The sequence below is a fragment of the Amphibalanus amphitrite genome, unplaced genomic scaffold (assembly GCF_019059575.1).
Source record: "Amphibalanus amphitrite isolate SeventyFive unplaced genomic scaffold, NRLGWU_Aamphi_draft 000336F_arrow, whole genome shotgun sequence".
NCBI classification, from domain to species: Eukaryota; Metazoa; Arthropoda; class Thecostraca; order Balanomorpha; family Balanidae; genus Amphibalanus; species Amphibalanus amphitrite.
In genome coordinates this window covers 627,524-653,565 of record NW_024881831.1, presented here as the reverse complement: position 1 = coordinate 653,565, position 26,042 = coordinate 627,524, and the positions used below count along the sequence as shown (strand labels likewise).

Here is a 26,042-nt window from a genome sequence, read left to right as displayed (position 1 = left end):
GGTACGCTCCAGCTCCTCGTCCAACGTCGACCGCCAGCGCGCGGGAACATACGCTGGTGGTGCGCCACCAGCGAGGTACCTGCCGCGCCGCAGCGGCACGGGCGGGTGGAGGGTACACGGTCATACCGCCGCGAGGAGGGACACCGTAAGGGCGAGGGCGGGAGACAGGACGGGCGTAGGGAGAACAAAGCGGTGGAGGGAGGATGGTCATCACGACCGAGGAACACAGGGAAGGCGGCTGAGGACTGAAGATTCAGGAGGGTAGCTGGGGCGGCGAGACGAAAATAGCTGGGTCTGGGGTAGGGCAGATTGGCTGGCGAATTCTAGTGAGTTACCACGAATCAACCATGAATGGCGTTAGTTATATATACGCAAATAAATGTCGTTGGTTAGGAGCTGGCACATACATGTCGTAAGTTCGGTGTAAGCGTATCATCAAGCCTGAAAGCTGTGTATAAAAGCGGCTTAGCTTAGAGTGATGGCACACGAATTCAGCAGCGTAATGGTGTCACCTACATGAAAATGACTGGGCCCAGTTCATATAGAGCCCCTTTGCTGCTAAGTGACACTCGTTGGAAAGGGCGACCCGACAGATGGGTACATATAGGTACACGCTCTTACACACCTGACCAACGTTAGTAAAAGTGTCCCTGGCTTTGAGTAAGTGTCACTTTAGCAAAGTGACACTAGCCATAGCCAACGTACTTTGCGCTATGAACTAGGCCCTGATACATTCCCTCGTAGGACAGTAGAATACACGGAGGCTTAAGTTCATGAAAACCTACACTCAATCCCTTATGTATATAAAACTAGTAACCTCTGACCCATGTTCAACGGAATCTCTCCTTTCCACCTTTCCCACAGCGCCTATTCACCACTCCACTGATAACTCCCCTCCCCGTTTAAGCGTCCCCTCCTCTCCTCCGACCCAGGGCGGCCACCCACCGCTCCACGAAGTAGCTGAAGTCGCCCAGCAGGTCACAGACCCTCAGTCCATTACGCGTCGCCTTGGACGAGTAGGTCGGTCCAATACCCTTCTTTGTGGTGCCCAGCGACTTTTTGCCACAGCTCGCCTCCGTCTCTCGTTCCTTCTCGTGTAGTCCGTCCACATCCTGAGGAAGGGGGATGAAGTTAGAAACTTCGGGAGGGAACGCCACGGAGGAGGGAAGAGGAGAGAGAAAGAGTCAGAAGAGGGATGAGAGACAAAGGAGGGAGGGAGGAAGAGAGGGAGGGAGAGGGAGAGGGAGAGGGAGAGGGGAGAGAGTGTGAGAGAGAGAGAGAGAGAGAGAGAGAGAGAGAGAGAGAGAGAGAGAGAGAGAGAGAGAGAGGAGAGAGAGAGAGAGAGAGAGAGAGAGAGAGAGAGAGAGAGAGAGAGAGAGAGAGAGAGAGGAGAGAGAGAGAGAGAGAGAGAGAGAGAAGAGAAATGGGCAATTAAGTAAAAATACAGAGGAAAAGGGGGAAAGTGTACGAGAATTACTAAAGAACAGATCACCGCCCAGCTTTTCAGATGGGCTGCCGTCAACAGATAACTGTGTCGAAGTCACAGGAAGAGTGTTGAGTGAGAGCATATCGGTCACTGAAAAGAGCAAAGGTCAGCAGAAAGTGTGACAAGCGCTGTCTGCTGGTGCTGTGACCACATCTACGCCCCGATTAGTCCCGACTCCGAGAGACGTCGTCTGACAGCGCCAAAATGGCGTCTGAAATAACACCACTCCGATAAAAACTGCGTCCCGGCGCGGGATCTACCAATGGTGCTTCATGTTAGAAAAGGAGTGAAACTACATATAACACTTAGAAGCAACAAAAACCAGATGGTACACCTAGGGTTTCAAGATTAATGTAGGCATAATAGGGCAAATGACAGAATTTCAAAATACGTCATAGAGCGCCAGCTGCGCACGATCTTCTACGTATCTTAATTCTTCACATGTTTCCCCTGTATAAAAACATCACACCATCGATCCAGCTGGCCTGTCAAGCCCGTCTCCGCCGTCCCCCGTCACAGCTGTGTCCACGGTCACCTGGGGGGGGGGGGGGGCACGAACCCCCCCCCCACGCCCCCGCGGGGCAGGGGGCGGGGAACGACTGGCTGGCACCGGCCACCGGCCACGGCGCGGTGCCAGGCCTCGGACCTCAGCGAGTGCGCCGGCGGCCGTCCCGGCCCGGCACGCCCACCCCAGTGGTGACGGGACGGGATGGGTCGGTCAACGGCGCGCTGACAGTGGGGGTAGGTACTACCGAGGGTACTTTACTTTATCATTGCAGGTAAATGCAGGAAATGATGTTCCACTGCAACAGCGACCGATGGTTAAAAAAGAGGATCGATGGGAAACCAAATGCCTGTTTCGTATCAGAATAGCGTACACTCACATGCATCAGCAAACATAACACTGAAGAAACTGTAACGATTTCAACCGCCATACCAAAAGAGATGTTCCTCGAATAATACCTAACTACACAAGAAAACCACTTTACCACACACTCCTAGGCCCTCACAAATCCTGAGCACCCTGTACTATGTCAAAACAATGTCACGAATCTCATTCCTAAATCCTTGCATTCACTATCCCTACAGCCAAACAAACCTTCCCATTCTCCCAACCCTGTCAGCTAACGCGACTTCCTAAACATTGCAGTGTCTCCCGACTTTCCGACCGGGGCCATCGGTCCGTACGGGGACACCTCTGGTGACACTGACACGTCAGCTGCCCATCGGATTCAGCCGTGTCACCCTGGGCGCCTCTCGCGTGTCATCGCGTGTCATTCCTCCAGTCTCGGTGACACGCAGTCCCGTCGTAGGGGGGGGGGGGGGTGGTCACGCGTGGTCTCGTCTCTCATGTGTTTACTCAGGCTGTCTGCTGAAGGTCCCACCAGGCTCCGGAAGGCTATGGCCAGCGGGCGGCCAGCCAGAGAGGACAGAGCCGACATTGTGGCCGGACGAGGGTGGATGCGTACAAAGCTCATCAGCCAAACGGCACGTCAACCGTCACGAGGAGAAATGACAAGGCAGGCGGCTGCGCTGAGCGTACGTACGCCCGACCGAAGAATCATCTGCGGCGCAGGAATATGGCCGGTGTTATGAAATATCACACATCTACTCAGAAATGCCTGGAGTTGCAGGCTTCCAGTAGATCACCACATTTCAGCCAGTTCAGTATGATGATAACTGATAAATGTGTTTGCAGCGGTTGAGGACAGTAAACGGTTGAAACATTGGAAAGTTGAGTGTTCTTTTGAGCAATGGGCATTGCGACTGACTCCACTCGATTAATACAATGTGAAAGGGGCAGTGATAAGTCAATATCAGCGGCTTTCCCAAGACCAGATGAACATTTTCCGCTAGTCTACAACTGCATATCTATTAAACATTTGAATGAGCTACAGTTGCTGAAGTAATTAAAAGAGAGGAAAAAGAGGCTCGGCTCGGTGTTGAGTTTTAGTAAACAGTCTTATCTAACTGACCTCGCAACAGCTCGGTAACTACAGGGCCCAGCATGCCCTTTCAAATGAAACCATTCCGAAACAGACCACGAAGCTTATTCGAACCTTGATAAAAATGCTGAGAAAAGCCGGCCAGTCCAAACAAACGTTTGCCACAAGCCAGAAATCGATGATTACGATCTGTGACACATCCAGCCTACTCAAGCCTCATCTACTCATTTTTTTTTTGTATGATTAGAGGACGTGAGCTTGCAAATGCTAACGGTTTGACAGAAAGCCAAACCGTTGATAATATTTACCTTCGAATTTCGTTAGGTCCTGTGTTGTCTTTTCATTCAAGGACGACTGAAGCAAAACGACATATCTCCAGGTCGTAGAAAACGAACATTTATCTTATCTTGCAATAAACCTTGCACAAATGACCTTCTTGTAACATAAATCAGCCCCCAATGTATATACAGCTGCTGCAAGGACTTTTTGAAGCCACAGCCCCGGCAGTACCAGCCGGCTGCCGCTGCTGTTCAGGCTCACAGATACAGGCCGGTCGTCCCCGGTGTGAGGCTTTGACGGCGTGTAACTTACACACCAAGGCGGCCGGGTCTGGTGATCTCAGCAATGGGACGGCCGCTGCCGCTCTCAGCGTTAGGGCATCCGGTGGCCTCTAAACGCCTCAGACCAGTTTCCGGCTCGCCTCTGCAGCCTTGCCACATGACCGGCACACCCCGTACTGCATCAGTACCAAAACCTCACCACGTGCCCAGACCAGCCTGGTCTCATTTCAAAGAAACGACTGCCGGCGTCTGCCCGAATCCGGTGAGAGATAGTCCCACGGGAGGGGTCATGCTACACCGTCAAGAGTGAGTATAAACACACACGGAGGGTGCAGTACGCACTCGTCTCGCCGAGCGCCTGGCCTGCGCTGACTACACCACACCGCGCCGGACAGCGTTCGTGTAGCATTTAGCGCTACATCGGCGTGCTACACGGCGGAGTATGCGGCCGACCGGCCCATTCCGGTCATAGCTGGAATGCCGCTAAGGTCAGGAGGTCAGCGTGGTTGTCGCCATCGATCCCGGACCGGCCAGTCTCCAACAGCGGGGGTTGAACGTGAGGACTGGTACAGAAACATACGCTGGGTTATACAATGCGGGTCAGGGCGACACGACGAGACACTGACCGCTCTTCAGTATCATATTCCGGCTTCGCGTTTTGTCGTCAGTGCCCGAAGCAGCAGGCCTCATTTTATTCACATCGGACCCAGGCTGAGGAGCGTCGGGTCCAGCTGGGACAGTAGTAAAGGTGCTTTGAGCTCAAAATCAGACCAAAACAGGAGTGTGCTGAGTTCCCCCCAACTTACCGCCCGGCATCCACCGAGGAATGACTAGCAAAATTGGTGACGGTCCATCGTTTTGTCCGCATTTCAGCCACGAAACAGCTCAGCATCATCAAGACAATTCAAATTGTACACTACAATACTGATAACCAGACGGTTGGTTCACGGCCAGTGTGTTACCTGATGCATGTCAAAGACCAGGTGAGCGCGACTGGATATTTTCAAGTTCTCTCGCCAGTGCGTCAGTCCTTTTGCCTCATTTTTCTCAATCTCTTCAAACATCTGAGGCAGGTGGATGACCACTCCGTTTCCTGCAAAAGACGGCTGGTTACGAAATGGCAAGATGTATGTCTCGAGGGCTTGGTTGTGATTGGAGGGTGAATAGAAGGAGCAGTCTATGTTTATTGATCGCTATCTATTTATTGACAGACCGATACTAGGTCTGGAGGTGGTGACGGCATGCACCATCTGATGGCGATGTCGGTGGCGATGCAAGTCACCGGGGTGAGAGGGTTACATCCGGGTTCGGTGACGAGATGAAACATCCAGCAGGGCTCAGAGGTTCCCGCCAACTGGCTCAACAAACAATAACAATCGCACCGTCAGGATGATACAGGGTCACGGTGGACTAGCCCCTGGCAACGTCTGAATCAATGGCACAGGATGTCGTAGGCCGTAGCCGTTGGGGTACCCACCCTGAAATAAGAAACTAATCAATAGAAGTGACGAAAAGTGTGTTCAGTATAAAGATGGATTGCTCAAAATATTGTAAAATGAGGACAGACCACCGCTAAGTAACAGCGTAGCATGCTGAACGCTCATTAATTCCGAAAATGAGTTTGCAAAACATCACTGGCCGTCTCACCAATCAGCATATTATGATGTCCACAACCACCCATTCCGCCCCAGCCCCGGGACAGAGATCAAGAGTGTTTGGCAGCAGAAGTCGTCGGGTCTCACACACGAGCTCACCAAGAACGGCCGGACAGTGCTCGTGGACTGACTCGGACTCACCGATGTTCGTGGACTCATTCGGACTCATCAGTGTCTGACTGGAGTGTGGACTCACCAATAACGGCCAGACAGTGCTTGCGGACTGACTCGGACTCATCAGACAGTATTTACCTATGGACTCACTGTCAAAGGTCCAGGCAGTGTTTGTGGACTGACTCGGGTTCACCAGACAGTGTTTGTGGACTCACCGATTACTCCCATACAGTGTTTGTGGACTGACTCGGGTTCACCAGACAGTGTTTGTGGACTCACCGATTACTCCCATACAGTGTTTGTGGACTCACCGATTACTCCCATACAGTGTTTGTGGACTGACTCGGGTTCACCAGACAGTGTTTGTGGACTCACCGATTACTCCCATAGTGTTTGTGGACTCACCGATTACTCCCATACAGTGCTTGTGGACTCACCGATCACTGCCAGGCAGTGTTTGTGGACGATGCCACTGGGCAGGATGTGGAAGTCGTACTCGGTGCCGTCCACGACCACTGTGTGCCCGGCGTTGTTCCCGCCCTGCGGTAAACGAGCACAGCATCGGTTACACCGCGTGGAGGGGCTATATTGGCTCCATGTCGCTCACATGGTCAGCATAGTCAACTCACTGGCATATGATGTACAGGGTGTCTCAAAAGTTCGTTCACAGGTACCAGCCATGCTTTTTTGTCAATAATTCTGAATCAACAACTAATTAACGGTCGAAATTTTGCATGGGCATTCGTAACAACCTTCCTCAAGCAGTCTCATTGTTTTCAAGCGCATTCGACCCTTCATGAGCTCACAAAAAGGGTTCATCTCTGACCATGGGTCAGGCATGAAAATGGAGGTCGCAAAATCGGGTCGGCTGAGAAAATCTCTATTTCAGGAGTAATGGGAATGGTTAAGTCGAAAATGGCCCATGGCAAACTGTCGGCGAGGATGAGTACAACATGATTATCATCTAATAAAAACGGTGGCTAAAATTTTTGAAGGACAAAACCATGCGAGACTAACAGCGTTTTGAACGACCCTCGTACGGCAGCAGACTCGTGCTCCGGAAAGCAGCTTAAAATGAAGTCATAACTATTGAAAACTGACAAGAAGCTCACAGACAGAGGTTACCCAGTTTCAAAAATTGCAGGTCATCGTAAAATAAAGACAAAGTATCATTTTAAATTTTTTATTATATCTATAACGCTAAATTTTGGGGGAAAATAACACGAAAATCGTCAATGCCAAGGACAACTGACCCTCCAAAAGTGTCAATTAATGTAAATTTTTATCTTACGAAGTTTCAAGAGGCAGATCTGGAGCGAATAGCTTTCTTTTAGACACAAAATCCCGACAAAACCGCATGATGGACAGGTTTTGGCCGTTTACAAAGCAGAACGTCTCCTGAGGAAAACACTCCGCAACCCAGTGAAGATCTTGTCATGGGGAATGATGAGCGTTTGGGATTTGCAAAATTTGCACAACGTGTCTAAGAAACAGATGGCCGACACATTCTTCTACGATATGCTGCGAAAAATTTGCCCCTGGCACTTCCCATTTGTTCAGGAATGGGGTTGTTTTGAAAAGGAAAATGGTGCTTGGGAGGTCGGCGCCAGTCATTCATGAAGGAGTTAGCGCCAGAGAAGACCTACAAAATACTCACGGATGGTGTCGATGCAAGCTGTCGGCTTTCAGGGAGAAGCGGATGTTGCCGGGGAGCTCGTCAAACCTAAATCCGACGCAGAAACTGCAGGGGATTCCCCTACAAGAGCTTGAAAGCTGGTAACCTTTTATCAGCCTCCGACAGCTGACGGAGCGACGAAAATCGGTATGGACAAATATTTTTGGAGATACAGCAAATAGTTTGATTTCCAGCCTTCCGAATCAGTTGTCAAAGCATGCATATTTGTCTAGTGTGCACACAGACACCAAAACCTTAGATTTTTGGCCGGTTCTTATATGCTTTATGGGCATGGGAAATGTGTGAACAAACTTTTGAGACACCCTGTAGGTACTCAATAAGTGAGCTTGATTACGAGCGAGCGAGCGCAGCGAGCGAAGCGAAGTCTTTTTACGAGCGAGCGAGCGCAGCGAGCGAAGTGAGTCTTTTCAATATAACGGAAAAATCTCAGTATGAGCGGCCCGGCCCGGCCCAGCCCGGCCCGGCCTGTAACGCTTTTGAGAGGCTTATAAGTTATATCTCAGAGCGATTGTCTTGCTGTCATTTTTATAGGGTAGCTGCATCCCTTCTACCAAAGGTCGGATACTCTTGATCTATGTGAGTGACCCCCACTGCACGTGCAAAATACAACAATAAGAGGTGCCAAATTTGTTCCCATTTCAGTAACTCGGTAATTACTGGGGCGATTTCGCTGAAACTTGGCATACAGGTAGGCACCCACCAGGCAATGCATTCTCATGTGTTGCGGTTAGGGTGCTACTGCACGTGTGCACGTGCAGGGGGCGTTTCCAGATCTCGATAACGGCTGGGCCGATTGCGCTCAAATTTGGTACACGGTTGGGGACCGGTTAGTAGAGTGCCGTGCAAAAGTCATTTTGGACCCCGTTTGCACGTGCGCACGTGCAGAATGCCGCTTCCAGATCTCAGGAACGGTTGGGCCGATTGCGTTCAAATTTGGTACACCGCTGGCGACCGGTTAGAAGGGTGCTTTGCACAAGCCCGTTGGAAGTACCCTCTCGCCCTTCTGCACGTGCAGGGCTCACTATCTCGCTCGCTCGTTCTTTGCCCAAAAGGCGTTTTACTGGTATTGAAAAGACTTCGCCTCGCTCGCTGCGCTCGCTCGCTACTAATCATTGTACGCCCCACAATACGATATTGGCGAGCTTCAGGAGATCCTCACGGTGAGTGCAGCTTGCAAGTGACAGAACACCATAATTCAGCTTTCGGCAACTTCTGGATGTGGGCCGAGATAAGTTGTGTCTGCCAGAAAACTCACACTCTTATTCAATACAATATATGCCACTAAAAATGCATGATTTTTTTTTTAACTCGGGCCTGAACGCGATGAAAGACTTGCAGACCTTGCTGCAGACTGGCAACTGCAGACAGTGGCGTACGCACATACAGGACATTCCGTGCATGCCCTGTCCCTTTGGCTCATCGTCCCCGGCGCCCTCAGTGACTGGCGCCCCTCTGTCCAGTGTTGGCGCTCCTCCAGTCGATAGCGGCGCGCTTCTAGTTGATGGCGAAGCCCCTCTGTCCAGTATTGGCGCTCCTCTGGTGATAGTGGCGCCCTCCTAGACGATATGGTGGGCCGGTGGCGCCCCTTTGTCCAGTATTGGCGCCCCTCCAATCGATAGCGTCGCGCTCCTAGATGATGGTGGGTGGCGCCCCTCTGTCCAGTATGTCAGTTATGTTCGTTCCGCACGTGTACGAACAAAACTGACACATTCAAGTTTCAGATATGTGGCGCCCTCCTTGTTGTTGGCGCCCTCCTTGATTGGCGCCCTCTCGTCCAATGCCCTGGTCCTTCGCAAATTCCTGGGTACGCCACTGACTGCAGATGCATGCCAGGTCCAGTACATGGGGCAGCATTTAGGTTAAAGTTGTCAGAAAGGAGTACGTTCTGCTTCTAGTTCTGGTCTGGCTTTGAATGTGCATTGTGCAAGTAGAGCTCAACCTCAGACTAACATTGCCCTCGCTTACCTATGCCTAAAAAAGGTGGCTTACTGGCAAGCGATAGAACTACTTATCACTTGGCATTGTGTGCATACAAAACTACAAATAAAAGCAACGAAAAGCGGTACGAAACTCACCTGGCAGCGGCACACCATGTCCATCTCGCTGGCCAGCTGGTCGACGATTTTCCCCTTGCCTTCGTCTCCCCACTGTGATCCCAGCACCACGGTGGCAGTGTTGCGGGGAGCAGAGCCATTTGTTGCCATGGTTACTGGTGTCTGTACCCTGTAAAAGAAATTGTTGCTTTTTTACTTTCGCATTGAATACCTACATGTGTAGTGTGATGTAGATTGTTTCCTTAACCCTCGCCCCGTTGGGGGGGGGCCATTTTGGCCCCCCCTGTGGTTTTTCCTGAATAGCAAGAAAACGGCGGCGCGCAGCGCCGCCAAATTTTCAGTACCTTCCCGGGCATCAATTTGACACCTTCACACCAAATTTCAAGTCTTAGGTCACCTTAGGTCAGGAGTTATTGAGGTCAAACTGAGGTCATGTTCGAGCAAAAATGAGCAAAAAACATGCAATCTTGAAACGCTCACCAAATCTACAGTTATCAAGCAATTTCAAAGTTCTTTATATGGTCTAGTAGACAAAAAGCGGCGCTACAAAACTGCTATCTCAGATTTTCAAAATTTTTGGTTTTTGACCACAAAAAAATCAAAAAATTGATTTTTTTAGAAAAACTTTGAAAAAATCCAAAAATTTTCCGAATTTCGAAAAAACCGGAATAAATGTGATAGTCCCAGCGCTCTTCTATATACATACCAAATTTCAGATTGATATCTCGTTTTTTGGCCAAGTTATAGCGAAAAAACTGTTCAAAAATGATGACGTCAAATTTTTGAACTCAATTTTTAGCAATTCTAGACCACGTACGGCAAAAATAAGACCACCATTGAACTCCCCGTGACGAGCTGCATCGATTCGATACCCATTTTATGCAAAAATATTAACTTTGAAATTTGACCTTATTTGACCTGACCTTGACCTGACCTGACCTTGACCAAAACGTGATCTAAGCTGGCCCCAAAGGCTGCCTGACCCATATAATCGCATTTGTCATGTAAAATGGACCATAAAACATGTATCACACGACACTTTCATATTGTGCCCCCCCGTGACCTGACCTCTGTGACCTGACCTGGTATCAGTGACCTCAAATAGCAAAATATGTGTTTGAAGAACATTTCCCCATCGATGATTTTCAATGAAATGCATTTTACTCGATTTTACAACGCATTTCTTGAATTGCCTGTAAACGGTGAAAATTGGACCTTTGACCTGACCTGTGACGTCATCGGTTTGACCTAGGTCAATAAAATTGGGTCACAAGGTAGTTCCCCGTTGGGGCTATCCAACGCCGTTTACCGCTTGTCGCTATGTTGCGTGGTTCTCGAGATCTTAGGGGGGGGGGGCAAAATGGCCCCCCCCCCAACCGGGCGCGTTGCTCGGCAGAGCCCAACGGGGCGCGGGTTAACCCTCGCCCGTTTTGGTGTTTTGCCAGCCGCGAACGTATAGGGGAGGGGGGGGGGCGGTGAACCCTTGCCGTTCGGCCTCTGATCGAGCTAGAGCTTCGCGAAAAAACGAGCGTGTTGCCCGTAACGAGGGAAAGCCGATGATACCCAATTTCAAGGTCCTAGGTCATTGGTTGACCTTCCAGGTCAGGTCAACGACCCAAAAGTCGGGAAAATCGGGACCTGTCAGAACTCGTTAAGTGAGGCTCTTATGACCCTGCCTGTCTCGTAGCTCAGTTGGTAGAGCCTTGGACTCCCGGTAGTGAGAGCCCAGCCCGGGTTCGAGTCGCTCCGGCGCTCGATATCTGAGACTCCTGGCGGGATGGTCTGCGGTTGGTGGAAGCAGCCTCAACCAGTTGAAGTCAGTTGAGTGGGACAGGTCGTGTCTGGCCTCGAAAGGCACGTTTAACTTATGCATCTAAATTATCCCATTACCTGGAATTGCGCGATCGTACAGACGAGGTCTACCCGACAAGCTCTGCTTAGCATGGGCTCCAGCTCAATCAGTCCATTCCAACATTCGAGGTAATATTTTTTATATCAAGAATAATAAAAACCTATCTAGCCTTATTGTACCTGACTTCCTACAACATTTCTTCATAGTGCAATTCTTCGGTCAGAGGAGCCCCTCTCAATTAGATCGCGGCCTTTCTGGTCGGTCGTCGACAGAGGGTCGTAGTCCACATAGAGATCTTATATACAATATTCATGTATGTATATGTTACAGGCAAAGTGAAAACACGGGCATTTTGCAAAATGCCTAGGCAATTTGCAAAAAACCTAACCCACCAGGCATTTTGCAAATTGCCTAGGCAGTTTGCAAACTGCCTGACCCACCAGGCATTTTGCAAACTGCCTGACCCACCAGGCATTTTGCAAACTGCCCAGGCATTTTACAAAATGCCTGACCCGCCAGGCATTTTGCAAAATGCCTGAGGTTCCATAATACATTTCACCCTTTTTGTTGACTGCAGGCGTTGACCATAAACGTTCCACTGTGCCAGAGCACAAACACATTCCACGGTCACGAATACAGGGTGTCACGAAATTGTTGCGGGATGTTGCACTAGTTAGTGTCCCGAAATTGATTGCATCGTAGTTGCGTCAGTGTTCTCCGGCACCTCCTCGCTGACAAGTTATCAGCAGTCACGTGGTCTGTCCGTGCGGCACCTGGTGAAGCTCAAAGAGGCCTCTGTAGCCCATCATGCCCCAATCGAGAATCCCCAGTGGTGGATGCTCCACCGTCTCGACGATGCAGCGCCTCTGAGATGCTGTTGGCCCAGAACTGGTTATCGAGACAGTTAGTGAGTTATAAGAGCTCTAATATCGCCTAATCACTGAAAAAGTCTGAATCTCTAGTCCTGAATGGTCCAGATTTGGTGGGCCCTGGCGAAATCCAGCTGCATCACTTCTGGATGACGGTAAGTCAGCGTTACAGCCTGAGGTTGAGCGGCCTCAGCTTCAGGGTAAGTCTTCAGATACCGAGTGATGACCGATTTAGATGCGGAGTGCCCTGGTCCAGATGCCCTGGTGCCGGACCCGTTAAAATTACATCCATTCAGCACTCAGGAGGGACATGGGAGGGACAACATAACCAGTAGCGGCGGAACACCTTCAATTAAGGGGGAACGCTGCCGACTTTTGGTCCCATTCTTTCCATGCAACGCTCATAGGGCTCGTGTTAACCCTCGCCCTGGCAGGGCATTTTTCATAACACGGCCTGGCAGCGATTGGCTCCTATGGCACCTAGAAACACCAAATTTGGTAGGTAGGTGGGCCCCCTGGAGTTCTCGCCCCTGTGCAAATTTGGTTGCTCTAGGTCAATATTTAGGGGGGTTTTGGGGGGTATAAATGTAAAAATTTCGCTAAAAACAGGTCAAAAGTTTTTCGCTTATAACTTTTTATCTAATTAAGATAGAGCAAAACGAAAAGCACCAGTGAACTCAGCACGTCAAGGCGCGTCGAATGATATACTTTTTAGCTTGCTTAAGTGTACTTAAAGTTTTTCTTAAATTTTAAGTAAACTTAAATTAATAACTTAAGTTCAAGTTAACCAAATTGCATCATATCGCATATCATTCGATTCGGCTGATCACCAGGAACACAATGATACCATTTTTAAGCTCTAGCGTCATTATGTGCCAAGTTATTGGCAAAAACGTCATTTGACCTCAGTTGACCTCATTTGACCTGACCCATGGATAAGTACACCAAACAAAGAAGCACCAAGTGACCTGCTGTTACGTACTGTGGTTTCAAAGCACAAAAGTGATAGAATGAAGCGGATATCTCCAGTATTTTCCGAATTTAGTATTTTCCCATAGGCTTAACATTACGACGTAATGACCTCTAACTGACCTCAGGTCAGTGACCTAAAAAAAACGAACTATATGTTATACAACTCGGTGAACTTAGCACATCCTGAAAGTTTGAAGGAAATCAGTCCAAAACTGTGAGTTGGACAGCTGCAAACAGAAAATTGAAATTTGACCATGACCTTGTACCGGTTTTTCTGACCTGGTGACCTGACCCAAGGTCACCCGGACCTGAAATTTTCAGGTCATATGTAAAAAGGTTGCCCCATAGGCTGTGCCAAATTTGGCGGCGCTGCGCGCCGCCGTTTTTACGCTATCTTCGAAAAACCTTAAGGGGGGTCGCATCGAACCCCCCTGCCAGGGCGAGGGTTAAAATGCCAAAATCAAGGGGGACAAGGCGCCCCGGTGCCCCCCCCCGTTCCGGTTCGGCCACCTATGAACATAATAGACCGTGCCAACCGCGCATCAATTTCGTGACACTCTGTATACCTACGTCTTGCGTCAATTCCGTCGAGATGGAGCCACCACTGAATGGATTTGAGCCACCGTCTCCGTACTTTTCGTATATATGGAGTTGTAGCCCTGTGTGTATAAAAGCTACGATGTCTACATAGTATTCTGCCCTAATTGGCTACTGTCCCGGCAGAGACGATTGATAATGTAAACTTGCAACAATCAAATGTTCGCAAATTATAAGAGTATTCTTTTCTGATCAATATCCAGTATCCACCCATAGTATTTTCAAAAAGCCACCAAGGGCTTTTAGAAACAGTGCAAATCATTGTACCGAGCGCCAGTTTACCAACGAAACCACGCCCGGTGCTCGGCACCCGACGGCCGCTGAGGCTCCAGCGGCACTACCCGGAGAACGCAGTGTCCTCTCACTTGGTGCGCATGGACAGCGATTATCTTTTGTAAGCGGCAGTTACTAATGATGCTTACCTATACATCGTCGCTGGTGTTAGTTTGATGTCAGGCATTTTGCAAAATGCCTGGAAAAATAATTTCAGGCAGTTTGCAAAATGCCTGGTGGGTCAGGCAGTTTGCAAACTGCCTAGGCATTTTGCAAAATGCCTGGCCGGTCAGGCATTTTGCAAATTGCCTAGGCATTTTGCAAATTGCCTAGGCATTTTGCAAAATGCCCGAGTTTTCACTTTGCCTGTAACATATATGTTGCAGGCACTTTAGAAAATCAGTCATTTTGTAAAATGCCTAGGCATTTTGCAAAATGCCTGATTTTCCAGGCTTTTTGCAAAAAGCCTAGGCATTTTACAAAATGACTGACTCTCCAGTCATTTTGCAAAATGCCTAGGCATTTTACAAAATACCTAGCCATTTTACAAAATGACTTAGCAGCGTGTTGTAGATACGAGTACCTAATTATATACGTTTTGGTAGCGTGTAGGTGGACCGAGGAGTCCAGAGGGGTGTTCACGGGCACCGCACACTGCTGCGTGCGGTGTGTGCGGTGCGTCCAGCAGGCGTGGGGGTAGGGGATGGGTAGGCGGCTCTGACGTCACGGCTGCGTGCGGTGGACGGTCCGCTGTGGCCAGTCCCGACCGGCCACAGCGATCGCTGTGTGCGGTGACGGAAGGCTGACGTAGGGACGCAGTGGGCGGAGCTTGGAGGCTGTGTTTGGTCCGACCGCACACAGGGCCCGTGAACAGCCCTCAGCATTATGACCAGAGGAGTCCAGCAGTGGGAAGTCCATACCTACCTCATAATATGGCAGCTAGAAGCCTGATAAGGGTAAGATGTCGCCGGCTGAACATTTCTTAGTCTTCTCACAAAATTTGACGCGAATCGAATATAATCAGCGGTAAGGAGCGCGATGTAAAGACGGAACCGTCCCGCCCCGGCACAGTCTACAATTCAGGCGGCGCGTAACGGTTAGCGCCGGCCGCCGCGCCGCCGCGGCTGCAGGATGTTTGACCTTACATCGCTATTACAAGAAAAGTTGTGACCCGATTTTCTTATTTCTTGCACGAGAAAATCCACAGTTCAATTCTGGGCAGGTAGCCAAAATTTCACATTAATATCATGCTTGCGGCGCGAGTTATTGGCGAAAAACAGGAGTGGTGGGCGGAATCCGCCCCCCCCCTTCCACTGCGCGTGTTAAAATGTGAGGATGAGAGAGAAGGAGTGGGAAATTATAATCAAATTCGAACGTGTTTTTAATGTCCAAATACATAATGCAGTTTTGTCCGTAAGGGCACAATCAAACAAAGACTACACTCATTCGTTTACATGTAATTATACATCAACCGGGCCTGCCTACTGACTAGGGCCGGTCTCCGGCTGGTTTTGTTAGGTCTAGTTTCAGGCAGAACATGAACGGCGTTGATGTACTTGGGAGTTTTTACAGCGTTAACTAAACAATGCTTTATGCTACAGCCGAGTCTGCAACTCAACCTGGTCGTTACTCAGCATTGTCGTCATCATAGAGCTTCACATCGATCAGCTACAGGCTGAACACGTACCTATAGGGTATAGGAAGACGTCCAAAAACTGTTAGCCATAGTATCTGTAGTGGGATCTACGTTCCATGCTGGTCAGGCATTTTGCAAAATGCCTAGTCATTTTGTAAAATGGCTAGCCATTTTGAAAAAAGCCTGGTTGCGTTCAGTCATTTTTCAAACAGCCGTCTTTTTGTAAAATGCCTAGGCATTTTACAAAATGACTGATTTTCTAAAGTGCCTGCAACATATATAAGATCTCTATGGTAGTCCAGGGAAGTAAGTCCCCTTGGGCACCGGTGACGAGCGGAATTCCCGAAGGATCGGTCCTTGGACCTGTTTATTCACTATCTTCGTCAACGACCTGCCCTTGGAAGTGTCTGGCTCAGTCAAGCTCTTCGCAGACGACACTAAGCTTTATCGACAAGTGCCCGGAACCGGCACAAGCCTCCAAAGCGACATCGACGCACTCGTCCGGTAGTCCGAAAAATGGCTTCTTCCATACAATGCCCAGAAATGTAAAGCAATGAATATCGGCCTGTGAAACCCGGACCTGACGTACACCCTGAGTCATGAGTGGCATTCCCATACAAGAGACAGAGGAGGAGAAAGACCTTGGCATCTTTATAGACTGCCAGCTCAACTTCCACAAGCAGACTGCCACAGCCATCGTGAAGTTTTCCCATATACTGGCCGTTGTGAGGCGCTCATTCGCTAACATCGATGAGTTTACACTGCCACTGTTGTACAAGACGATGGTTCGCCCCCTCCTGGAATACGGAAACATTATCTGGGGTCCCTTCGGAAAGGTCGACCAGAAGAAGCTGGAACGCGTGCAACGGCGTGCCACAAAGATGGTCACCGCGATCAGGCACCTCCTGTACACTGAACGGCTCCGTCGGTTTGGATTGCCATCCCTGTACTACCGGAGACATAGAGGTGACATGGTGAAGGTGTACCTACCAGCTGTTCCACGGCGGTTTGGCTATTCCACCTGAAGTCTCCCTGACGCGGAGTGACTCGGGTCGTACCAGAGGCCACAAGTGGGAATTAAGAAGCCCAGGGCCCTGAAACTAGTGCGCAGAAACTCATTCAGCAATAGAGTCATCAACGATTGGAACTTGTTGCCGAACGCAGTGGTGGCGGCCCAGTCTGCAAACCAGTTCAAGGCTCACCTGGATAAACACTGGGGTGACTCGATGTTCGACATCCAAACCACCTAAGAGCCCAGCCCAGACTGGAAAACATCCATACACTACGCCGGACGCCCCCGAGACCCTCTTGTGCCGAAATTTGGCGCAAGCGATTTTGCGCTGAAATTTCTGCGTGATTTGCACCAAAAATGTGGTCCCCATTATGTGAAAATTAAGCCCTTTTTATGTAGGTAACGCACATGTGCACATCTATCTACTGATCAAATATCAACCAGTCAGGGTGTTCCGGGGTCTTGTACACTCTCCCATGTTTGAGCGTCCGAATGAGTTTTTTTCCACGGAAACCCAATGCCTCAAAACTCTAAGCACACTCTAGTTTTCATGCCGTGAAACAAAGCCGGAGTCGTGCGTTCCGGGACCACAAATATCGGCGGAGCAGTGTGCTCGAGGCTGGCGGGAGCCAGCGAGGGCCGGGCAACGGAGCATCACGTGCTCCGGCACAACAGCCTCTTCTCGGCTCACGGTGCAGAGCGCCACTGGGCACCGCTTTTCAGGGCACTGCTGGCACGCCGCGGAGTGGAGACAGCCGATTCGGTGCCGTACTGGAGCGAGCGGCCCCGGTGGCCCACCCTCATCTGGTGCAACGAAACAGCATTCTCTTGGTCCTCTCCGGGTATAGGGAGCGGCGGCGTACTCCTGAGGAGTGGCTTGAATAGTGATTCTGAGCAGTTGTCGCGCCATTGATGCGAGGCCGCCGCACAATGAACCGCCCTGGTCAGCGAGCGGGCGTTTGAGGGCAGGGCGGCCGCCTGTTTTGCCAGGTCATCCACGCTCTCATTCCCCTTGATACCACAGTGGGCAGGAACCCACTGCAGTATTGCTTAACGACGCTTGGCGATGTTCAACAAGTTCTTCCATACCTACCTCCACGCCAAGGGTTGAAGCCTCACCTGGGCGGCAGCTCCTCCGCTGAGTAGGTACCTACTAGACTCAGGGCGGCTCGCCAGTTCGAGCACGCGACGACCGGGGCGGGGACGTCTCGTCCAGAAACCTCTCCAGAGCCGCCCGCAGGGTGAATCTGCTGCCCAGCGTAACGCATAAATTTGGTGACCGTCTTTCGCCAAAAAATTATGCGTCCGCCCTGCGCTGAAAAATTCGTCCACCGCCATGCGCTGAATTTGGTGCATGTGAAGTTACGCCGGACGTGCGCAGAAATTTTCGGCGCAATCCCGCCACTACGCCAGACATATTCGGCATAACGTGTATTTTTTCCAGTCAGGAGCCCAGCCTCAAGCCTGTATATCCTGTCACGAGCTCCATGTGGGCGGGATCCCCAGGCCCAGTGGCCTTTTAAATCCGATTACCGCAAAGGTAAGTTATTTGGTCCCATTCTTTCCATGCAACGCCCATAGGGCTAATGCTAAAATGCCAAAATCAAATGCAAAGGGGGGCACGGTGCCGGTGCCCCCCTCGCTCCGCCGCCTATGGGAGACGGAACTCTTCTCTATGAAGGATATGTTAAACACTGACACCCCTCTGTTCTCTCACCTTACATCAAGGCCCTCTAACTTCACCACGCGCCGCACGCGCTCCTCGCACCCGTTCCCTGCGATATCGCCTTGCCCCAAGGCCGTATAAGTTCCTTGCCCTGCGTGCTAGCGTGCTACTCCACCGTCCACTCTACGCAACAACACACACACGGGCAACAAGGCAATCACCCAGCACACCACAACGCACGTTCAAGCAAACGCAGCAAACGGAATGACCATAGCCATAGACGATCAATATTAAACATTTCACTTTGTTTTTATTACATCATCAAGGTGACCCAATCAAAAGAAGCTCTGTAATGAAAGTGCAACACCCTTCTTTACTTCAAAAAGATACTTACTGTATGTTATCGTATTTTTCGTCTGAACAACATCTTTTCATTTTTCATTCACTTAATCTTTTATTTCTCATGCTTCATATTTTTTATCTATCCTTCATTTTTATTTAACGGTTTCTCTTTCTTTGTACGTCACTTAATTCTCACAAATTTTCAAAAAGGAATAAGTTAGAATTTTTACAAAAACGGCGCATGAATGACAAAATGCTAACTTACCCCGCGTTCGATGTCTCTCCGACGACGAAGATTCTACGTCGTCCGGCCAATCCCGTCCAAGGTCAGTGGGGGCTCGGCTGCGGTTATGGAACGTGATTGGGCGGACGGCGTAGAATCTTCGTCGTCCGAGAGACATCGAACGCGGGGTTAGACTCTGCGTTGAACTTTTGTCAGGTTTTTGTGATATTCTTTATTATATCTTATAAAGGTATACCGTGGTAAACAATATACAGATAGATATAAAAAACTATACACATTTAAAAAAGAAGATATCTTCCTGTAAGAAGCGTTTTTCTGGACACTTGCCACAGTAGTGCCCATCTTCAAAAAGGGAGACAGAAGACGACCAGAGAATTACCGTCCAATCAGCCTGACTGTGGTGACGTGCAAGGTCATGGAGTCGTTAGTAAGGGACCAACTGATGGAATACCTCACCTCGAACGGACTGTTGTCGCGTCACCAGCATGGTTTTCGCCCACACCGATCCTGCACGACTCAGCTGCTGGAAGTCCTAGATGACTGGAGCCGTGCGATTGAAGATGGGAGCCCTGTTGACGTCATATATCTGGACTTCCGAAAGGCTTTTGACTCCGTCCCTCACGAACGCCTACTCGCTAAGCTGAGAGCATGTGGTGTGACTGGACTCCTCCTAGAGTGGATCAGATCTTTTTTGTCCAACCGACAACAACGAGTCGTACAAGGCCGTCACTCCACCTGGTCTCCTGTCACCAGCGGGGTGCCACAGGGCTCTGTATTAGGCCCCTTCTGTTCCTCGTGTATATTAACGACATTCCTGACAAGGTGAGGTCCTGCATCAAGATTTTTGCTGATGACACAAAACTGTACCTACCGCAGCATTGACACTGCCAGTGATGCATCCCTGCTCCAGCTCGACATCGATGCCCTCACCACATGGTCCGAGCAGTGGCAGCTTGCGTTCAACCAGAACAAGTGCGCGTCTTTGAATGTTGGGGCCAGAAACTCAGGTCACTCCTATACCATCAACGGTGTCAGCCTTGCCTTTACCTCAGCCGAGAGAGATCTGGGTGTCCTCATCGACCCGGAGCTGAAGTTCAGGAGGCAGGCTTCCTCAGCTGTGTCGAAGGCCTCACGGATCCTATCCCTGATCCGGAGGTCGTTCTCGAACCTCGACGAGATCACCCTGCCGATTTTGTTCAAGTCATTCGTCAGGCCACATCTTGAATACGGCAACCTCATATGGGGCCCCTTCAATCGAGCAGACATCAAGCGTGTGGAGCGAGTCCAACGGCACGCTACCCGACTAGTGCCCGGCATCAGGAGCAAGCCATGTACCGAGAGATTGAAGTGCCTGAAGCTTCCTTCGCTGCTCCATCGACGACGTCGCGGCGACATGATTGGAATGTACCAGCTGCTGCATAACGAGATCGATATCGACTCGGACAAGTTCGTCAAGCATGCGTCCGCGAGGTCCAACCGTGGCCATCCCTGGAAGCTGTACAAACCACATGCCAAGTCAAGAGCCAGAAGACAACTCTTCACTGTTCGAGCGATCAATGACTGGAACTCCCTCCCTGCATCTGTTGTCCAGGCCCCATCCCTCAACGCCTTCAAATCCAGACTCGACAAGCACTGGGCCAATCTGATGTATCAGATGCCTACCCATGAGGACTAGAGATGATCACCAGTCACGAGCTCGACGAGAGCGGGACCTACAGGCGAGTGCCTTTCAAAATTCCCGATAGTGTTAGGTAAGGTAAGGTAAGGTAAGTTTTTTTTTCGTCGTCGCTCGTGTATGTTTTGTTTTTTCAGATTTTCTTTGTCTTCTGGACAAAACTGAAATAGAAGAACAATTTTCATTTCCATAGGAGGCTTTAGCATTTATATAAATGCATTTATAGCATTTATATAGCATTTATATAAATGCCTAAGGCTAAATAGAGTTGCAGCATATATATACGCTGCAACTCTATTGGGCATTAGTAGAGCTGACGTCATATAAGGTTTTCCTACCAAGGAGAGCCGAGAGGTGCTGTAGGTTTGTAGGTTGGGGTTTGTAGAGACTGGTAACAAAGCTGGTCCCCGGTCGCGCGTCACCCGCCTCGCCCAATTCCAATCTGATTCCAAGCCCTGAAGCTACCTTCGCTTTACCATGGTCGCCAAAAAAGGCACATTATAGCGGTATTTCAGCTCCTGTGTAACAGTCTTGACCTGAACCCAAGTATAGTGTTTTTACGCTGCGCCCTGCGCTCTTCCGGACGTCAGGCGACATGTTCCATCTTCGAAACAGTGGTGAAACAGCGTGCAGCCTTGGTGCAGCCCTCCAACGATCGGTGAAACATTTTTTTCAGTCGGAGTTGTGATTTTTAATGACTGGATCAGTCTTCTATTCAAATTCGACAATCCGGAGATGGTGCGACCATCTGTTCGACGAATATTGCCGACACGGATGCATTTCGTTTTGCACACGGACCGTTGGAAAGATATGTAGGAAGACGGTTAGAAATACATGTAAGAATGGTCGTCTGAAACTAGGATCCAGATTCGACTGAATGTCAGGATCCGTTTCCGTTTCTGTCCTCCCAAGGTCTCTCTCACCTCTTCCCACCACTCTTATCACATACCTATCGTCCTTCCGGTGCTGGATTTATCAGCAGTGCATGTCTCACATCAGTGATTCAGGAATCGTGTCTCAGGATTCCTTCGCCACATCACATTCGCGGAACGTTATCATGTGATATCGGCGACGACACTTTTGTCGCTTGATGAGTGGATCAGCTACAGTTCTTGTCCTTGGAGTACTGGCTTTTGGCTGCTAACACTTTGTTTTACGTCTTTCTCCTGAATTGTATCAAACTTTTTGACTATTTTCTCGGTTGACGTATGCTTGATAAAATATTTTGACATTGTATTGTTAAAAATATGCCATTGGCGGTTGCACTCCAGTCTCCATAATCACTGCATTGGGTCAGGTCAATGCAGTTTGCATCATTGAAAATCGTAGACGTTGCAGGTGTTGGAATCGCAAGTGTTTGGTACTAGCTCGGTGTTTTCGACAAAATCCGGCTACTCGAGCGGAGCGGGTGTTATCGGTTCTGGGAGGCTCCCACGCCGCTCGGCAACCGCCAGTCACCGGGGCACAGTGTCGGCGCGGCTGATAGCCGGGCGGGCTCAGGTGAGACGCCGCCAGCCGCTCAGGTGGGCCGGACGCGCCTAGGGCGGAGGGAGTGTCGATAGCATACAGCGGCAGTTACAGGGACGCAGTGCCGGCGGTCGGCGGTGACGGCAGCTGGAGGAGGAGTGTCGGCGGTCTGCTAAGTGGAGTGGGGTCTCTGCCCGGGTCCGAGCGGACGATGAAGGCAGCTCGCGCGTCCAGGCGGCCGGCGCGGCCGCGCAGCACCTCCGACCCCGGCGACGTGGCGTCCGTGCTCCGCTGGAGAGGTGGGTTCGGCGGCCACAGGCGACTCGACTCTGGCGGCGGCTTCAGCCGGGACGATTTCGCTCTTTGTTGTAACTCTCGTTCAAGAATGTCCGATACGCCTGTGAATGTGTCCGCAGATCCATCGAACGCGCTTCGCTACACTCGGGTGCTCAGCACGTCGGACTTCTGAAAGCAGTGTCGCGTCTTATAAAACTCGTAATCGCCCTCCAATGTCTACGTCGTATATGCTTGCCTATTCCGCAACTTCGTAGCAATAATACATCCATATCCCCTTCTCCGCCTCTCCGCATTCTCGGTCCTACACTTCTTGATAAATATGTAGCGTGCGAAACCTTGCATCATGTGAGTTCACCAGCCACATGTTTGGTCGACTGTCGAGATAGACGTTTTTCAAAATGTGAATTTTACTGGAGCCTACCATCAACGAATGCTGGATCTATAAGATACATTTCCACCGATCTGTAGATAATTAGATTCTAATAGGATCATTATTTCAAGAAGGCGTTTACTTCTGATCCGTTCCGCTTGGCCTGTATGCTGAGAATGACATATCGTATTGATTGCACTGATACCTACACTTCTATCAACCGTAATGGCTTGCACAAAGGAGCCATTGACTCCACCTTTTTTCCGGAAGGCGATGGCATTTCACTGAAGATAAAGCGTTATTTGTGTTACTCACGGCTTCAGATTGACTCATTTTGTTTGATTGCTTATCAATATAGCAAGAGGACAAGACCAAACTAGTTGCCTACTGATGAAGCATTAGGCCAAAACACATTTATAAGGGGACTTACTTATTGCAGCCACAAAGTGACTAAAGTCCTGACCATGCATTGTGAAAATGTTGGAAATTGCGCATTATGTTTGAAATGAAAGTCGATGAAAGAATCGTTCAACTATAAATCATTTGACATCTTCATCACACAAGGTTACCTGTCATCGTATAACGGTATCCTGATCACGCCAAGGAAGCCCTGTTGACGCTGCACCGAATGGGACCCGCTGTAATAATCATATGTCCAAAACCCAAGCACGTCCGCTGACCGCCTCCTGGCGTCTCCCGCTCGCCCTGCTGATGTCCACTCGCTCTGTTCGCAGACGCCGTGCCGAAGCTGGTGCCGAAGATATTCCGCAGCACCTCCACGATGGCCGACGACGAGCTGCCGCCGGCGCCGCCCGTCCGCATGGCCAGCGTGCGGTTCGGGGCCGAGGCCGGCGGACTGCCGCTGCCCCCGCTGCCGCGCGAGCCGGACGCCGAGCGGCGGCGGCGCGCCCGGCTGGCCAAGCCGACCAAACGGCACACGGACAAGCCGGAGATCTCGTACCCGACCAACTTTGAGCACGCCGTGCACGTGGGCTTCGACCCGGCGACGGGTGAGTTCAGCGGTATGCCGCCGCAGTGGGTGTCCCTGCTCGCCTCCGCCAACATCTCCATCCAGGAGCAGCGCCAACACCCGGACGAGCTGATCAACGTGCTTAACTATTACGACGCCAGTAACAAGGACGGCGACCAGACCAAGTTCATGGTGCCTACCACGGAGCACAACCCGCTGTGGGAGCAGGAGCGCGACCCGCCGCGTGCCAGTCTGGCCGTCGGGCCGGCGGATGCGCGCACCGACGGCGCCCGCTCCGGCTCGGACCACTCCGGCTCGACCAGCACTCCGGACACCGCCGACCCGGACCCGGAGTCGGAGCGCGACAAGTTCCCGGAGGAGCCGGAGCCGGAGGAGGAGGAGGAGCCGGCACCCCCGCCTCCTCCGGTAGCCGCCCGCCCGGAGAGGACCAAGTCGGTGTACACGCAGCCGCTGGCTCCCGAGGAGCCGGCGGCGGCGGCCGGCTCGCCAGTCACCAACGGAAAGCCGGCAGCTCCGGCCAAGGGCGCGGCGCCGACACCGGCGGCGCGCGACACGCCGCGGAGGCCCAAACTGAGCGACGAGGAGATCCTGGCGCGTCTGCGGAGCATCGTCACCATCGGCGACCCGCTACGCCGCTACACCAAGATGGAGAAGATCGGGCAGGGCGCGTCCGGCGTGGTGCACACAGCCGTCGAGACGGCCACCGGCTGCGAGGTGGCTATCAAACAGATGAACCTCCCGCAGCAGCCCAAGAAGGAGCTCATCATCAACGAGATCGTCGTCATGCGCGAGAACAAGCACCCGAACGTGGTGAACTACGTGGACAGTTACTTGGTGGGCGAGGAGCTGTGGGTGGTGATGGAGTACCTGCCTGGAGGTTCGCTGACCGATGTGGTGACCGAAACGTGCATGGACGAGGGCCACATCGCAGCCGTGTGCCGCGAGGTGCTGCAGGCTCTGCAGTTCCTGCACATGAACCACGTGATCCACCGGGACATCAAGTCGGACAACATTCTGCTGGGCACGGACGGCGCCGTCAAGATCACCGACTTCGGGTTCTGCGCGCAGATCTCGCCGGAGCAGAGCAAACGGACCACGATGGTGGGCACGCCCTACTGGATGGCCCCCGAGGTGGTCACCCGCAAACAGTACGGACCCAAGGTCGACGTCTGGTCGCTAGGCATCATGGCCATCGAGATGCTGGAGGGCGAGCCGCCCTACCTCAACGAGAACCCGCTGAAGGCGCTCTACCTGATCGCCACCAATGGCCGGCCCGAGATCAAGGACCGCGACAAGCTGTCGCCGCAGTTCCAGGAGTTCCTCGACCTGTGCCTGGAGGTAGACGTGGAGCGGCGCCCGTCGGCGGCCGAGCTGCTGCGCCACCCGTTCCTGAAGGCCAGCCGGCCCCTGACCAGTCTCTGCCCGCTCATCGAGGCCGCCAAAGACGCCGTGCGAGAGCAAAACAGTGCCTTGAAGCTGGCCAAGGCGGTCTAGGAGACTGCGACGTGGTGGATCCAATGGGAGAGTCGCCGCTGATCGAGATGAACGAGCTGAAAACAGGCGACGCACGCCACAGTCGGAGTCTCGAATAACGAGGGGCGCCCACACTTCAAGGTCAATGGCGGTGGCTCGTGGGGGACGCCAAAGTCCGTCATTCGTTACACACACTCAGCCAATTATGTGCCAGAAAATGCGATGCATCTTAGAGATGTCGCCCAGCGTACGAAGCTGGCCAGCGGGCTGTGGCAGGCTCCGGTACGCCACTAGCGGTGCACCGATCAACGAGCTTGCGTCGCCTTTAGTTGGTAGGTGGCGCCACTGCCATGCTTGGTCCACTCGTGCAGAGTCGGATCAGCTTCCGAGCGTGCTTCGGCGCACGGTCCGCATACGTAATGACGAGCCAATGGCGATTAGATCCGTGCTATCATGCTCATTAGTCAATTGCTGTGAATTTTTGTATGGCGTCTGTTGTAATATTGGCAGCTGATCGTTTTATGCAGTCGGTTTGTTTGTCAGTTCTATTGAAATCCGTCCCACAGAAGCGTTTACCATGGCTCATCGCCTAGTGTTATTTGCTATGGCCGCTGTAGGACCTCTGGGACTTAATGGTATGCTCTTGATTATGCTTTTGTTATTTATTATCGGCTGTGCAAGTTTCAGCTATATTCCTTATTCATGTGACGTGCGTATTTAAAACCATTTAATATATCGACATTCTGATGCAGGTTTATAGCAGCTATCGCGAGCAAGTTTCAAGCCTGAAATGTT

General features: G+C 51.2%; 2 protein-coding genes across 6 annotated transcripts; one reads left to right on the top strand and one right to left on the bottom strand.

Moving 5' to 3' along the window:
- Nucleotides 1–202: 202 nt before the first annotated feature.
- Nucleotides 203–18,917, bottom strand: LOC122388839 (adenylosuccinate synthetase-like). Of its 3 annotated transcripts, XM_043380298.1 has the most exons (6): nt 18,550–18,607; nt 18,440–18,517; nt 9,533–9,680; nt 6,199–6,301; nt 4,955–5,085; nt 384–1,112 (listed from the first exon to the last, which is right to left on the bottom strand). In XM_043380298.1, the coding sequence occupies exons 3-6, from the start codon at nt 9,659–9,661 to the stop codon at nt 903–905; spliced, it is 573 nt and encodes a 190-aa protein (XP_043236233.1). In that variant the 5' UTR covers nt 9,662–9,680; nt 18,440–18,517; nt 18,550–18,607; the 3' UTR covers nt 384–902. The 3 variants fall into 3 exon arrangements, with proteins under 3 accessions (XP_043236232.1, XP_043236231.1, XP_043236233.1); XM_043380297.1 differs by having other exon boundaries at nt 203–1,112; nt 18,440–18,649; XM_043380296.1 differs by lacking the exons at nt 18,440–18,517; nt 18,550–18,607 and adding an exon at nt 18,783–18,917 and having other exon boundaries at nt 383–1,112.
- Nucleotides 18,918–19,142: 225 nt separating this feature from the next.
- LOC122388838 (serine/threonine-protein kinase PAK 3-like) lies at nt 19,143–25,995 on the top strand. 3 transcript variants are annotated; one of them, XM_043380295.1, is made up of 2 exons: nt 19,143–19,203; nt 23,518–25,995. In XM_043380295.1, the coding sequence occupies exon 2, from the start codon at nt 23,565–23,567 to the stop codon at nt 25,266–25,268; it is 1,704 nt and encodes a 567-aa protein (XP_043236230.1). In that variant the 5' UTR covers nt 19,143–19,203; nt 23,518–23,564; the 3' UTR covers nt 25,269–25,995. The 3 variants fall into 3 exon arrangements, with proteins under 3 accessions (XP_043236230.1, XP_043236229.1, XP_043236228.1); XM_043380294.1 differs by having other exon boundaries at nt 19,199–19,274; XM_043380293.1 differs by lacking the exon at nt 19,143–19,203 and adding an exon at nt 21,945–22,415.
- The last annotated feature ends 47 nt before the right edge of the window (nt 25,996–26,042 follow it).

Excerpts from the sequence above, each read along its gene's own strand:
- LOC122388839 (XM_043380296.1), bottom strand. The coding sequence starts at position 18,823 with ATGAAAAGATGTTGTTCAGACGAAAAATACGATAACATACA. Across the intron at positions 9,681-18,782 it reads GAAAAATACGATAACATACA|GGTACAGACACCAGTAACCA; the intron begins GTAAGTATCTTT and ends TTTCTTTTACAG. Across the intron at positions 1,113-4,954 it reads TGGTCTTTGACATGCATCAG|GATGTGGACGGACTACACGA; the intron begins GTAACACACTGG and ends CCCCTTCCTCAG.
- LOC122388838 (XM_043380293.1), top strand. The coding sequence starts at position 22,328 with ATGAAGGCAGCTCGCGCGTCCAGGCGGCCGGCGCGGCCGCGCAGCACC. Across the intron at positions 22,416-23,517 it reads GTCCGTGCTCCGCTGGAGAG|ACGCCGTGCCGAAGCTGGTG; the intron begins GTGGGTTCGGCG and ends CTCTGTTCGCAG.